This window comes from Leptidea sinapis, chromosome 41, assembly GCF_905404315.1.
Source record: "Leptidea sinapis chromosome 41, ilLepSina1.1, whole genome shotgun sequence".
Classification (NCBI taxonomy): domain Eukaryota; kingdom Metazoa; phylum Arthropoda; class Insecta; order Lepidoptera; family Pieridae; genus Leptidea; species Leptidea sinapis.
This window is the reverse complement of record NC_066305.1, coordinates 7,009,273-7,024,470: the sequence shown is the minus strand read 5'-3', so window position 1 is coordinate 7,024,470 and position 15,198 is coordinate 7,009,273. Positions and strand designations below refer to the sequence as shown.

General features: G+C 31.3%; 3 protein-coding genes across 4 annotated transcripts in view; 2 read left to right on the top strand and 1 right to left on the bottom strand.

The window, feature by feature from the left end:
* The first annotated feature begins 425 nt into the window (after window positions 1-425).
* On the top strand, window positions 426-2,504 carry LOC126976570 (tRNA (guanine-N(7)-)-methyltransferase). Its single transcript, XM_050824954.1, has 6 exons — window positions 426-685; window positions 770-891; window positions 977-1,161; window positions 1,242-1,355; window positions 1,761-1,862; window positions 2,360-2,504. Exons 1-6 carry the CDS (start codon window positions 612-614, stop codon window positions 2,483-2,485), a joined length of 723 nt encoding a protein of 240 aa, XP_050680911.1. The 5' UTR covers window positions 426-611; the 3' UTR covers window positions 2,486-2,504.
* On the bottom strand, window positions 2,490-6,743 carry LOC126976564 (tetratricopeptide repeat protein 37). The gene is made up of 2 exons (XM_050824949.1): window positions 6,528-6,743; window positions 2,490-6,367 (listed from the first exon to the last, which is right to left on the bottom strand). Exon 2 carries the CDS (start codon window positions 6,365-6,367, stop codon window positions 2,540-2,542), a length of 3,828 nt encoding a protein of 1,275 aa, XP_050680906.1. The 5' UTR covers window positions 6,528-6,743; the 3' UTR covers window positions 2,490-2,539.
* Window positions 6,744-13,484: 6,741 nt separating this feature from the next.
* The window catches only part of LOC126976563 (rotatin-like), a 57,648-nt gene continuing 55,934 nt past the window's right edge, over window positions 13,485-15,198 (top strand). For both annotated transcript variants that reach the window (XM_050824947.1, XM_050824948.1), the window contains exons 1-4: window positions 13,485-13,629; window positions 13,702-13,886; window positions 14,270-14,466; window positions 14,841-14,945. In XM_050824947.1, the coding sequence (XP_050680904.1) occupies window positions 13,551-13,629; window positions 13,702-13,886; window positions 14,270-14,466; window positions 14,841-14,945 (566 nt within the window). In that variant the 5' untranslated portion in view covers window positions 13,485-13,550. The remainder of the gene's footprint in view (window positions 13,630-13,701; window positions 13,887-14,269; window positions 14,467-14,840; window positions 14,946-15,198) is intronic.

Sequence of the window (15,198 nt, the reverse complement as noted above, 5' to 3'; positions counted from 1 at the left end):
AATACTAAACGACTACTTTATAGTCTCAAAAACTAAATTAAATACAAATCTTTCGTTAATCTTCAAGTTTAAACAATAAAATAATAATTATTGTTACAAATGTCCAGTCTTATTTTACATTTGACTAGAATTAAATACTTAAAAGAATCAGCAAAAATCCTGAACGACCATGTTATGGTCTCAAAAACCAAAATACAAAACAATTCTTTCGTCATCTTCGCATAAATACGAGCTGTTTCTGAAAATCGATTATACACGTAATTGATATAATCGATTTACTAAAAATCGATTAATTTGAATATAAAAATCGATATTAAAAAATCGTTTTTTTTTACATCCCTAATTTCAACACTTCCCTTCCCTACTCTAACGAGCACAGAGTACATTAATATATTAACGAGGTTATAAAAGTTAAAACTTAGTGATTATATTCTCTTTGGAGGTTATGACTTATGAGATTAGCACGAGCTTAGATATGAGATATGAGTTATTTGCTATTGCTAGCGACATAAAAAAATCAGGGAATGTATAATTCTGAAGAATGAAAATATAATATTTGGCGAATCGATTCTAATAGATTAATAATAGACTTAAAATAAACTAAATGGGCTATGGCTCTTCCTCAAAAAAAGTATTATCGTCAACGTGCACATTCTAACCCTATTGCCGATCATTGTTTTGATTAGTAAGTAAGCAAATACATATGTAATTTTACTAATATTATACATTATATTACTCATTGTAGTAACTAACAATACATTCAATTCAGCCCAGCGCATCCAGATGAATATGACTGGACACACTTATATCCATTATTGAAAAACAACAATGACAACAAAGATAAATTAGTCGAATTTCTTGATGTTGGTTGTGGCTATGGTGGTCTGTTGGGTGGGTAAGATTCTCAGCTTGTTATAAATTGGCATACCTTTTATAAATTTCTACTAATTAATCCATATAACCTACTTTCTTACAGTCACTTTGTCACCAATGTTCCCTGAAAATTTGATTTTGGGATTAGAGATCCGTGTAAAGGTTTCAGACTATGTAAATGATAGAATAGTGGCACTCAGAAAACAAGAAACAGATAAATATCAGAATATTGCAGTTTTGCGGACTAATGCTATGAAATATCTACCAAATTTTTTTCACAAAGGCCAAGTAGGAACTGACTTTGATTAGATAATGTTACTATATTATTTGTTTTCAAGGTTTATTTCATTACAAAGTTTTATTTTCAGCTAAAAAAAATGTTTTTCTTATACCCAGATCCACATTTTAAGAAAGCCAAACATAAATGGAGAATCATCAATAAGTGGCTGCTGTCAGAATATGCTTATGTTTTAGCTGAAGAAGTATGTATTTTATGTAATGACTGTTTAGATATGCTGCCTATATATAAAGCCTATTTTATACTCCATTGAGGTATTGATAAATCTATAATAGAATGTTGGTTGATGTTTCTTAAAACTAACTAGTAGATGTGATCTTTTTATGAAAGTGCTGGAAATTTTTTAATGTTTTTCTTTCAATTTGTAATTATATAAACATCATGATAAAAGAAGCTTGCAGTGTATAGTATGTTGAAATTATAAACAATCAAACTGTGAGATTCATTCTTGTTCTTTATGCAGGAAAAATCAGTGTTAAATATACACTGATTTTTCATGTGGTAGACACAAATTTTTGATACAGAGTAAGAGTAATAAAAAGTTTAACCCTGGTTGTTTAAATATGTGATTATGTTTTATTGCCAATAGGGTATAGTCTATACTATCACAGATGTGGAAGATCTACATCACTGGATAGTATCACATTTTGAAGAACATTCATTATTTGAACGAGTGACTCAAGTTGAATTGGTAAGTGGTAAATAAGGTTTTCCTTGTATTTCTACCAAATATCAATAATAATACCCATGACTCAAATCCACTTGTATAGAATTGAAATACAATATCTGTTCACAATGAACAAAAGAATGATTGATATCTTCTTAAAGATTTATATTCATCTGTCTTAACAGGATTACAATTATAGTTTCTTGTGTAGTTCAGGTGTCATGTGCAAGTAGTTAGAAGTAGAATAGAGTGAATGAAATGTTGTATTTGACAGTTAGATGAAGGATGAAATATGATTGACAGAGTAGGTAAAGGAAGTAATATTTTGAGTTATTTGATGGGTTTAGATGTATGGCTCGATATAATAATAAATAAAATTTGATTTAATACAGTTGATGATAGAAAATGTGGCATCAACCATATCTTTACTAACCTTTTTAAAATATATTAGTATGGATAGTGAGGCAGTATCAGGCATGTTTCCAATTTTTTTCACTAAATTGTAATGTATTTTCTTCTAGGAAAAAGATTTAATAATTGAGAAACTGTTTGAAAGCACAGAGGAAGGCCAAAAAGTCTCAAGAAATAAAGGTGATAAATTTCTTGCAGTTTTTAGAAGAATCAGAGACAAATTTATAGAAAATTAAAAAATTATTTGTTACAAAAGCCATTTTATTCACAATATTTCCATTTCATTTATTTCAATTGACTTCAAAACCCTCACTTTCTACTTGTGTTTCTATTAAACTTATCCACTTCTTCATAGTTCTTGATAAATTTAAATGTTTTCTCATACATGTGGTCACTCCCAATGTCCATATTTTCACATCATGGGATAAATTTTGACATAATTGTAAAAACAACAGTACAGCCCAAATATCTGATTTAAATGGATACATATGCAAACCTTTTTTTGCCAAACTCATTGCTTTTATTTTCTCCCCTGCCATGTTATTAGCTATACTAGCAGTAGCAAGTATTTTTGCAATATCAAGTTGAGTGTCTTTTTGCTGAATGGCACAGATAGCTCTTCGAGCACAACTACTAGCTATTTTTGATTTATTTTTTGATGATTGTAGACAATACTGTGCCATACAAAACCAAAGTTTAGAATCACTTGGGTGATCATGAACAGAATCACTTATAGATTTTATTGCTTCATCAACATTGTTGAGGAAAATACGATATGATTTTAAAAACCCAATATCATAACCAAATTTACTATTTCTTTCATATTTTTGTAGTTCACTTAAGGCCAATTTAGATAGTCCCTGGTCAGAATGTAAAATACCCAAAGAGCATATAGCAAATAAACTATATGCTGTAGGTTTCTTTTGAGCTACTTGAATACTATGAAACAATAAAGTCTTTGCATCATCCAAACCTTTGAACTTATAAACAATTCCAGCCATTATAACAAGGAGATCAGCTTTTTCATCATCATCATTACTCAACCAATGTAGAGCAGTATCATATGCTGCATAGGCTTCTTCATAAAGACCTTTATTAAACAGTGCTAATGCTAATCCACATGTTGAATCCAAGCTAGCTTCGGTAATGCTTTTGTAAGATGTAATAGCATCATCATACATACACAGTCTAGACTGCACTCTTCCTATATTTAGCCTTACAATATTTTTCTTGCTATCTTGAGCATATTCAAATGCTTGTTCATATAATTGTAAGGCACCTTGAAGCAATCCACTTCGTTCTTTTAAAATACCAAGAATATTAAGAGCACAAGCATCATCTGGTTTGTAATTTAGATACCATTCCATCAGATCAATACCATAAGGTATTGCATATAAACCATCAATCACATATCTGAGATCCCGGTTGTCTTTGTAATGCTGATTTCTTAATTTTCTGCACAGCCAATCAACATAACCAAGTGCACTTTCTGCATGATATCCTAATATTGAGGCATGCCTGAAAAGATCCATCGCTTCATCCTCTCTAATGACCTCAGCTATCAAAGCTTGTCCTATCCAACTTTGTGGGTGAGAAGGCAGTGAAGATTGACCCCTCCAAAAGCAATAGTTGGCTAATTTATGATGGTTTAGTTTTATATACAAAGTTCCTAGGTCACACCAAATTTTTGCAACTGCCCATTTTCTAGTAACTGACAATGCTTTAATGAAACAATGTTGAGCAATGTCATATCTTTTCATATGTATACAAATTTTACCCAACAGATTCCAATTACGCCATAGTAATGGTTTGGAGTTGATACATGACAATATTAATTTATAAGATATATGCAAGTGCACAGTATTGCTTGATGTATAGTATAATGCAAGATATGTTGAAGCTAAGTCATAAGAAGATATTTGGTTATTTAATTTCGCTGCTCTAGAATAGCAAGCAAGGGCTTGTGAAAAAATTTCTTCTCTTTCCTTCTTGATGCTTTCTTCTTTTTCATTCACTGTGCTGCTCATGTAAACATAACAGAACCTGTTAGGTAATGTGGTTACATGAATAAGAGCACTTGCAAGCAAATTCCAAAAACAAATAAATTTTGTGTCTTTAGCTAATACTTGAACAAGATAATTAACAGCATACTGGGCTGAATCACGTGAAGAACCATATAATTTAGCAGAAGCTTTCTTTTTTGCTATTCTGATCCAAGTTTCAGCAATACCTTTAATAGCTATCAAAGAACTATTATCTAGTCTGAGAACTTCTTCAAATGTAGAAATTGCATCCTCATATTGAGTTAACAGGCAATGAATATATCCAATTTTTGTTAGGCAATATGAGGTTTGGACTGGGTTCAATACAATTACTTTCTTGTAAGCTTTCAGAGCTGAAGTGTATGACCCTCGAGAATAATATGCATCAGCTAAACATTCAAATGCTATTACATCATTTTTATTTATTTTAATAACATTTCTGAATTTTATAATGGCATTCTCCCATTCCCGTTTCCTTAAATAGTGAAGACCAAGTTTAAAAGTGATCCATGTTTGGTGTTCAATGCTTTCACTTGCCATTGTTAATAGCTTATAATCTAAATCTGCCAATCCTAGCTTTGTATAAACTTCACTTAAACTTCTCACTATCACATTATCAAGAGCATTCAAGCTGTATGCTTTTTCATAGCATTTTTTGGCCTTGATTTGATCAAGTTTATAATAATAGTAGAAATGACCCAAGTATAAAAATGTTTCTGCATGATCTGTATTCAATTTAGCAGATTTGAGAAAATGAACTAAACATTCTTCATAATGTTTTAATTCCCAATAAGCTAGTCCTAGATAAAAAGAGGTAAGTGAATCCTCATCATTACTTTCTTCTAAAAGAACTATAGCCTCATAATATTTTTTATTTTTTAAATATGACAGGGCTAATAATTGAGCAAAGTGTTTAGTACCCTTTAAGGTTTGGATAACATCATCAATGGGCTCATTAACCTCAATATAACATTTAGCAAGTGCTGCTTTTTCATTAAAGTTAAGAGAACTTATTGGAATATCTTTAATAACAGCTACAGCTTGTTTCCACTTTTGTTGCTCAGTAAGAGCAATAAACAAAAATTTCTTTAGTATTAATAAAAAATTAGAATCCTTTACTTTGACTATGAAATTTAAAGCAAGTTTTTCTACAACTTGCCATTTTTTAAGCATAACTGCACATTTTATAATAAAAGTAGATTCAGTTACATCGGCATCTTGATAATTTATTAATGAGACACATTGCTTATATGCTTCTACATACAGACCTTTATCATACAGAATCATACTGTTTAAAAGACCAGGATATTTTGAAGTTTCAATTCCTTCTGTAATTTTGTCCACATATTTATTAATATCAAAGCCTGAGAATGAGTCTTTTTGTACATAATTAATGCAAATCTGTTTACACAGCCATTCACGAAGCAAACAATTTTTAGTGAAAAATTCCAATGATATTATTTGTTCCACAGCAGTTGGATAATTATTGTTTTGTAAAATTACTTTCCCATATAGCATTGAAATTTTATCATTCTGATCTTTGTGATATATTCTATCAAGAACTGTGAGAGTACATGAAATATTCTTTTCCTCACACAAAACATCTGCCTTAAGGAGATTTAGTATTTCATTTTCTGCAATTTTAAGTAGTTTCTCATTTGGTTTTTTATCTATATATGAAAGAAGAGATTCAAGTGCACTATTGTCTTTTAATGCACAACCGACTTCACCTAGTTTACTCAAAATCTCTATAGCTTTTTCTTCTTCTAATGACAATTTTAATATTTCACCATAAATTGTTATTAGTTTTTTCCGTGCTGATAAATCTTCTTTTCTTTCATAATAATTTGCAAGACCTTGCCATGCTAATGGAAGATCAGGTTTGCATGCAATAGCTTTTTGATAAGCCAAAGGTGCTTGATCAGAGTCACCTAGGGATTTCCCAAGTAAAATTAGGGCTAAATAATTTTGTTTATCTTTTCTAAGAATGTCTTTACAGCGGTCTTGGGCCTTTAAAAATTCTTTATCATCTACAAGTTTTCGGGCTTCCTTCAGCAATGTTTTAATATCTGCCATCTGAAAATTATTGATATTTAGTAGGTAACTGATCAACTGTTTCTATAATTTGCCTATTTCTTGAAGACAATAGCACTATTGGAGTATATTATTTGTAATAAATAACAATTATCTATAGGCTGCGAAGCAGTTCCTTTATCTTTAACTAGGTTATAGGTACCTTAAATAATTGGGTTAGTATTTCTGGATGTAGTTTTATGAAGTCTGAAAGTCTAGAAAAAACATTACTCCAATTTTATCAGTATATGAATATATAATTCCTCTAATGAGTCATTGGGAATACAAATCAAATAAAGCTGACAAAAATTAGATTATGGATTGCTTTTAAATTTTACAAGGTATTTACTGAACGTAGTGTTTAAATTCTCTTTGGCATTACGGACATTACTCCGAGTAAATATGTTCCTTGATTACGGATATATGTATGAATGAAAAAAAAAAGTAAATACCAAAGACAATTTAACCACTACGCTAATTAAATACCCAAACCATTATTTTTAATTTATTAGATCATTGGCAACGTGGCAATCGGCTCCAACTACAAGTCTTCGATTAATTTTAAATTTTGTTATATTGATTTCTAATTTTAATGGTAGTGACCAGTGCTAAAGATTCAAACAAGTTTATTTAAACATTGGAAGTTAACCTGGTTCAATGATTTATGGAATTTATAATGGACCGTATTGGTTGCGATTTGCGCTATTAAGTTAAGGCATGAGCAAAAGGAACATGGGCACTAAGTGATTGATTATCATTTGATTATCACAGATTGTATGCTCATGCACAGATGCAGCTTCAATCATCATAGCATCGCAGCTTATTCATATTTGTCGAATCACAACAACTACAATCTCATACGATCACTAGTAAATGCGGGAGTTAACCACACGGTCGGTGATCGAGTTGATTTGCGGTGAGATGAGCTAGTGGTCGGCGGATCACAAAATGCAGCTGCGTATATAACGACGACCTGAGGGTAATTAAAGAACGGTTCCATTAGCGATCACGCCTATTCTCAAATATTTTTTTTTTTAGATTTTCAGACATTTTCAATTAGAGATTCAAATCTTAACGATATCGATAACGAGTTATTGCTTATTAAAGTATAGTCATATTTGACGCCTATCATACTATTCTATAGGGCATATTGTGTACATACATCATTCAATAATTTTTAATATTAAACATAAGATATTCATAGGAGCAGACAACGGTTATATGAACTATATAGTGAGAGATCATCATGTAATCATGATGCATCTTTCCTTGTATATGTGAAAAATTATTCAAAATTATTTAAGAAAGTATGTACTATTGCTAAGTCAATGCATATTAGAGAAATAATTAAAAATGCTTCAAATAAAATAAAAATGACTTGGAAAGTTATTAACTGGGAATCTGGAAGTGCGAAAGACTGCAAGTTTGAATATAATCTAATAATAAACAATACAAAAATCCACTCTGAGCAGGAAGTAACTTCTGCTTTTGAGAATTTTTTTTCTGACATTCCAGTTTCCATCTCAAGCACCCTTGTCTCCTCCACCAGTGTTGCCGAGTCACTTCTTTTGGAAAATGTTAAGGAATGTAAACATAATTTCAAATTCAGTGTTGTTAGCCCAGCAGAAATAATTAAAACTTTCAGATCCTTAGAAATGAAAAAAACTGCTGATATATGGGGCATATCTGTAAAAATAATAAGTTCTATTATTGACGTCATAGCACCATATCTAGCACTAGTTTTGAATAGCTGTATTGAACATGGCGTGTTTCCTGACCTTCTGAAGTATAGTAAAATTACACCAATATTCAAATCGGGACTCACTTCTGACCCGAATAATTATCGCCCTGTTTCGGTGTTGCCGACCCTTAGTAAAATTTTTGAAAAAATTATTTTAAGCCAAATGCTAACTCACTTTAACACTTATAAGTTACTTCATATAAAACAATTTGGCTTTACTAGGGGACGCTCGACTACGGATGCAGGTGTTGAACTCATCAGGAATATTTTTGAGGCCTGGGAGGAATCACAGAATGCACTTGGTATGATGGTCTGTGATTTATCTAAGGCTTTTGATTGTGTTCAACATTCAACGCTGGTCAGGAAGCTATGCCACTATGGTATAAGAGGATCTGCACTCGATCTTCTGATCTCATATTTAAATAATAGGATTCAGAGGGTCGAGGTGAATGGCAGGAGATCTCCTGGGACTCCTCTCGGTATGGGGGTACCACAAGGGTCTATTCTTGGACCCTTCCTCTTCCTAATTTATATAAATGATCTACCTAACCTTGTAGAAAAAAAACACAAGGTGGTATTGTTTGCGGATGACACTTCACTTATATTCAAAGTGAAACGAAGCCAAGTTTTATGTGACGAAGTAAACAATGCTCTATCTGACATCGTGTACTGGTTTAGCGCCAATAACTTATTGTTAAATAATCATAAAACCAAATATATTAAATTCGCCGCGCCAAATGTCAAAAATGTAGATGCGAATATTTTATTAAATGGAGAGGTGGTAAAACCAGTGGAATCTGCTATATTTCTTGGCAATACTCTTGATTCCAAATTGCAGTGTGGCCCCCATATTGAAGGATTGGCGAATAGGCTTAGTTCTGCAGCATATGCGGTTAAGAAAATCAGACGATTAACTGACATAGATACGGCGAGATTAGTATACTTTAGTTATTTTCATAGTATTATGTCCTATGGTATATTGTTATGGGGCAGTGCGGCCGATATTAATACTATCTTTGTGCTGCAGAAGAGGGCTATTCGCGCGATTTATAACCTAGGTCCTAAAGAATCATTAAGAGAAAAATTTAAAGAAATAAACATTTTGACTGTTGCTTCTCAATACAGTTTTGATAATGTTTTGTATGTTCATAAGCACATTGAGGAATTTTCTAGAAACTGTGACATTCATAATGTTAACACGAGGAACAAACATAAACTTGTTATGCCTACTACTCGGTTGGGTCGAGTTAGTAAGTCTTTTGTTGGGCGATGTATATGCTTCTACAATATGATCCCAGAAAATGTACAAAACAAATGTGTTACGAAATTTAAAAGAATTGTTAAAAAACGTTTGTGTGGGAAAGGTTATTATAGCATAAACGATTTTCTTAATGACACCACGGACTGGGATTAAAGCGAACACCCACAGGCTCTTTAATTATTAATGTTTATTGTACAATATTACATTGTAATCCATATTTTATATAAAAAAAAAAGCCCGCTGAGTTTCTTGCGCCTATTCTTCTCAGGTCTGAGGCAGTCTCTTTTGAATGGGTGGTAGATTTTGACATTCAATAAGTGATTATAAATCCTATTTTGAATAAAAATATTTGAATTTGAATTTGAATTGATTCAGCTTAGGTGACTTAAATTATTTAAGCATGACCTTATAAATAACACTTTTTATATACGAAATAATAAAATAAATCATAAAAATTTACTAATAAAATTAATTAATTAAAAATAGTTTAAATATCTTCAATATCGCGGTTGGCACTTAAGGTACCCATGAAGCTGGCAATGTTATTTCTTTGTCAAAATTTTGGCCAAAATTATCCTCTGACAGAGGTACGTACCAAAAAATATAGTTATTTCGATATATCGGCTTTGTTTAATAAAAAAAAAATCGTAAGTCAGCTCAAAACGATTACACAGATTATTTAGAAAACAAATTAAATTATAAATGTATAAAGTGTTAGGTTAAGGTTCTTAGTAGTTATTGTTTAATTTAAATAAGACAGTCATCCAACATTTTTCAGTTAAAGTTCTTAAAATTACTCTTTGTTTTATATATTCAGCTTTTCACTACTACGATTATTATACACTAAAAATTAATTGTAGAAGCAACCCGCAGATTTAAAAGAAGAAGTTAAATATTTAACAGCTGTTTCTGATAACTAATCAAAGATCTATCAATCCAACATTCTAGCTCATTTGATGACCTTGAAATATTTGGCTGATCTAAATTCTGCTTTGATTCAACTGGTTTTGTACCAAATCTTCTGCTAGAATGCGCCATAATTTTTAAAGAGTAAATCTCTTGAATAATAATAATAATCAATTATTTCAGGCATAACCCATAGAAAATTCAATTGAAATCAAAATAACAATTAAATTACCACTAATAAATCAAATAAACTGTCAAACAGTAAAACAAAAAAAAAAATCATTTAATTTACCTGTTTAATTTTTAACGATAGGAACTTCTATTGTTTTTATTAAAGAAACCGGTATAAATTCATGTTTTATGCATAATGTACATAAATGATGGAAAACTTTATTTGTACCCCACACTATGTGTTCGACACTAAGACCATCATGCCCAGGCATCATGACTTACCGCGTTTAATAGATTTAACTGTATTTCTAATATCTTCAGGCGTAAACTGTATAAAACAACCAGAAGAATATAACTTTGACCTTGGTACTTTTTTGGTGTCGACCACACAATGTGTGGTCAGGTGTTTGGCTCCAAATTTAGTTTTAAATATGTTGGCAATATGTGAAATTTCTATAGAACTGTAGTCTTTTGGTTGCATTCCAAAATTTTATAAAATTATTTTCTTTCTGATGTGTTGCTAGAATATTCATTTTAATGGATTCTTCGTTTTGTTGGCTCCATTTAAGTTTATTTTTGAATTCCCTTCTACTTATTTTCATTTTCTCATAAATTTCCCCAGTACTAGGTTTTCCAGCGCTAATCCAGGTTTTAAAATATAATCTTATTAACTGATGACTGTCTCTGACATAGTAATTCCACCCCGTCACATGTTTTTTTAGTATGAAGGTGCATCGGATGCGAACTTATTGATGCTGCCTTCTGCAATACATCAACAATAAAATTGTAGTACAGTTCTATACTCGAGAAGTATTCTTTGTAATGGGTACAAGTTTTATGACTGTTACAATTACATTGAAATACACCTGGGAAATTGTCGAAGTGTTCATAGCAATACTTTTGATATTTATTTATTTGCTCATTACTACGTGACCCCCATTTTACCTTCACTAAACCATCATCACTGCCAGTAACCACCGCAGGTAAAACATTTTCAGGGATGCAACATGTAATATATAGGGAGTAAAATCTGACCACGTCACATCGTATAAAATCTTTACGTCGGTTACAGTTTGCGACGCTACATAAGTAGACAGTGATCCAGCCAGCTCTGAGAGCCGCTGGACTCGCTCATAAATGTAAAATGATTTGACTCAAGCCCTAAATAATTAATATCAATCAATGAATTGCAATTCTACTCTTCGGCTAATTTCTCTGCCGAAATTAGAAGGGTGGGAATTAAAGTCTCCCAGCACATAAGCACACTCTACATTCGACTCTTCAATGATTGCACTAATCTCACCAACACAATTTATGAACTCCGACAAGTTGTCCGTGTGATCAACTGGCATATAGACATTAATTACTAAAATAATCTTGATCCCGTATGAATTTTTACAGCCGTGATTCGCTTACTACTACATTCAATCGGAGTTTATTTGGAATTTATTATTATTCCAAAATATTGCAAGACCGCCGTAAGGTCGACCTTTTAACATCCCTACAGATGTATCAACTGACGATTTGGCAATACTACTATTTTTTTTACTTATCTCATTGACGAAATTAAGATCACGTGGAAGGAGCTATGTCTCTTGAAAAACTACAATATCTGCTCTACTAGTTAAGTTCTTAACACATTGAATCGATCTTTTGATCGATTTACAATTATACGATATAATAGAAAATTGAGTTGACTTATGGTCCATTATAGTTCTTATTACTATTTAGTCGGTATAAATTCTAAATTTGATCCCCTCTGGCCAAAAGTCCGGTTTCAGGAAGCGATCCAACTTGTTTTTACTTGCAAAAATTTTATATGATGTGAATTGTGTCACATTTTTGTTGCGTTAATAATTCCACTTTCACATACTCCTCACACATGTCTTAATTATACTCCCGGATGTCGTCTGCCTAGGTCGACTTATTTACTCGAGACACATACACTGTCGATGTTAAATCCGACACTCGTAACTTGCTAGAAACCTGAGCTGTACCACTTGAGTTAACGAGCTTCTTTCTTTTTCTATATTACACCAGAACAAAGTTGTAATTTTCGAGCTTTGAAATATAACTTGGTTTTTAAAATTCATATTCACCGTTATATCCCTATACGACGGTGTATAAGTAAGTGTATCCAATGCCTTCATGGCGGTCACACTTTGGATCGGAGTACGAATCCCTCAGTGTACTCTCCACACATATAGTGTTATTGGTTTTATTATCCGGCGCACATGGTGAAACCAAATGATTACTAGAAGCCTTAACAGATTTCTTAGAAACTGAATCTTGCCAGGTATTCTGTTGTTGTTGTGGATTACTATCATTGCGTTGAGATCGTTCATCGCTTCTTTGTTCGGTTTGCAAGTTATATTGCAACATACGCTTTACTTGTTCAATTTCTTGTTTCAAGTATTAAAAACCAGAATAATAATGTAGTTGTTCCTTTTTCTTCACGTTGAGAAGCGTCTGCTGTAGGTGAACGCTTTCGTCTTATTTTGCGTTCCACAATTATTTCTTCTGATTTGATATTACATTAGCAACAGCCAATTCTGACATGAAAATATATAATTTTTATAAGCGGGGATCTAAAATAGTAGCTCAATACAATATTACGTTTCGTAAGATAATAACTGAATAAGTAAACTATGAATAAAGAAAAAATAGAGAAAATGAAAGTACAGTAGATTAAGTAATTATTAATTAACAATTATTTTGTACATTAAATAATTTGCGAAACCAAAATAAAAATTTATAAAAAATATCGACCATCGATATCTATATTTTGAGATATCGATAATTTATCAACAGTCCTAGCCTGTCACATTGTGGTAATTGATGAAGTGTGTTTACTGTCAAAAAAAAAACTACTCTACTAGTATTAGTATCTCTTTTGTAGTCTAGCGTATCTACATATTAAAGTGATGAAGTCTGTAATGTTTGATAAAATTGTGTGCAGTGCCAAAAAAAAAATTGTTGTCAACTGTCAAGTGTCAGTTGTTGTTTGTTCATTGTTGATACTTGCTAAGCTAATGTTTTTGTTTGATAACAAGATGTTATAATTATATTTAATAAGTTTATTTTTATGTTTCCTTTAAAATTGATTTATGACTAATATTCATGGTTCCAGTGAGACAGTGATCATGAATCATGATGACATTATATCCACATATATTAAAAAACTAAGTTAGACCATTAATGAGATTTATTAAGATTATGTTCTAAACACATATTCTTAACGCCTTATTTAATTTTTAGGTCATCCCTTAAAAGAAATACGTGAACGATCTCTACAACTGCTTCTAAATAAATTACAATTTGGCTGGCACCTATGTGATGATTTAACGAAATGTTGTGAGCTTATACAGGCTATAGTTATTTGGTTTGATCAGCAAAAAACAATGCATCGGGAGGCATTACAGGTTTTACTTATAATCATAAAGGTATATAAATACACATAAAATTTAACAACATGTCCCTGCTCAATTATTGACTGTGCCAACTTCAATACACTTAGAGATATTATTTTTTATGTTTAAATAAAATTAAGTAAATTTTATACAACTGCAGCCATGGTTTTTATCAAATCTTAAAACTTAAAAAAAGTAATTCTATGGGGCACATTCCCTGCCTCAAAGCACTGAAATACATACATAGATGGACAATACACCTGCATGTCATTCACTCTTTAAACCTAGGGTAGGTTGACTCCATAATAATAATATTTTTATCAGATATTTATATTAATAATACCTTCTCATCTATACTGTGTTGCAAAGTAAAGGTTTAGACATCAATTTTATGCTTATTATTTCCTTCTGGGTAGAGCAAAAGTGGCAGTTTTGCTGTGAAACAATATGATAGTAGGAAACTAATAGAAGATTTAAAGAAATATAGACCAATAATTGATGACAATGCCCAAAATATCTTTGAAGATGTCATAGAAACCTTACAGTTTATGCACACTGTTGACTCAGAAGAAAATATAACTGTGCCTGGAATAGAGTTAAATTCAGTGTCAAGGTTTGTTAAATATCTTTAATTAATAAAATATTCAATGGAAGGAAGTATAATAAAATAAAAAACATTCATTTTAATACGATTTAGAAACATCACTATCACACATAATAACAACCATAGCACCAGAATCAGTAACAAACTTGATCTGGTCAACTTTGGTTTATATTTATAAAAAATATTTTAAAATTTTACATGTTACTGTCTAATTTGGAGTGATTTAAATTTCAAGCTGATTTAATTCTTTAAATAATTTCATTTTTAAACAGTAGGTCTTGTCACTAAGAGCATTTAAAGGCTGTAAAATTTTAAATTACTAGAAAAATTAATACATTAGTTTTGACCAAAAAAGTATTTGATTTTCTATTTTTATTTTTCAGTTCAGAATGTGAAATAAATGTACTTCAATGTTCTAAATGTAATGTTCAACACTCTTCAGAAGAATCCTACAATGAAAGAGGCCATAATAATAATCAATATGAAATGTGAGTTACCTATGTTAGTAACAGGAGGAAATTAATAATACAGTAATAAATATGCATAATTTTAATTCAATTAACCACCTCATTGCGGTACTACCATCTTCTGTGCAGTATTATAAGAAAAGCTTCCTATACCTATAAAGTTTTAAAAAAAAAATAGTCTATTTTACAAAAGGCTTCTGACAGTTTTGCCATTAGGTTATGGTTTAGTAACAGCAAGGTTTGCTACTGGATGTTCACATAAGTACCTGTAGGT

Coding starts and splice junctions, on each gene's coding strand:
- LOC126976570 (XM_050824954.1), top strand. CDS start 612: ATGGCTCTTCCTCAAAAAAAGTATTATCGTCAACGTGCACATTCTAAC. Junction 686..769: donor GCCGATCATTGTTTTGATTA/GTAAGTAAGCAA, acceptor CATTCAATTCAG/CCCAGCGCATCCAGATGAAT. Junction 1,162..1,241: donor ATTTTTTTCACAAAGGCCAA/GTAGGAACTGAC, acceptor TTTTATTTTCAG/CTAAAAAAAATGTTTTTCTT.
- LOC126976564 (XM_050824949.1), bottom strand. CDS start 6,367: ATGGCAGATATTAAAACATTGCTGAAGGAAGCCCGAAAACTTGTAGAT.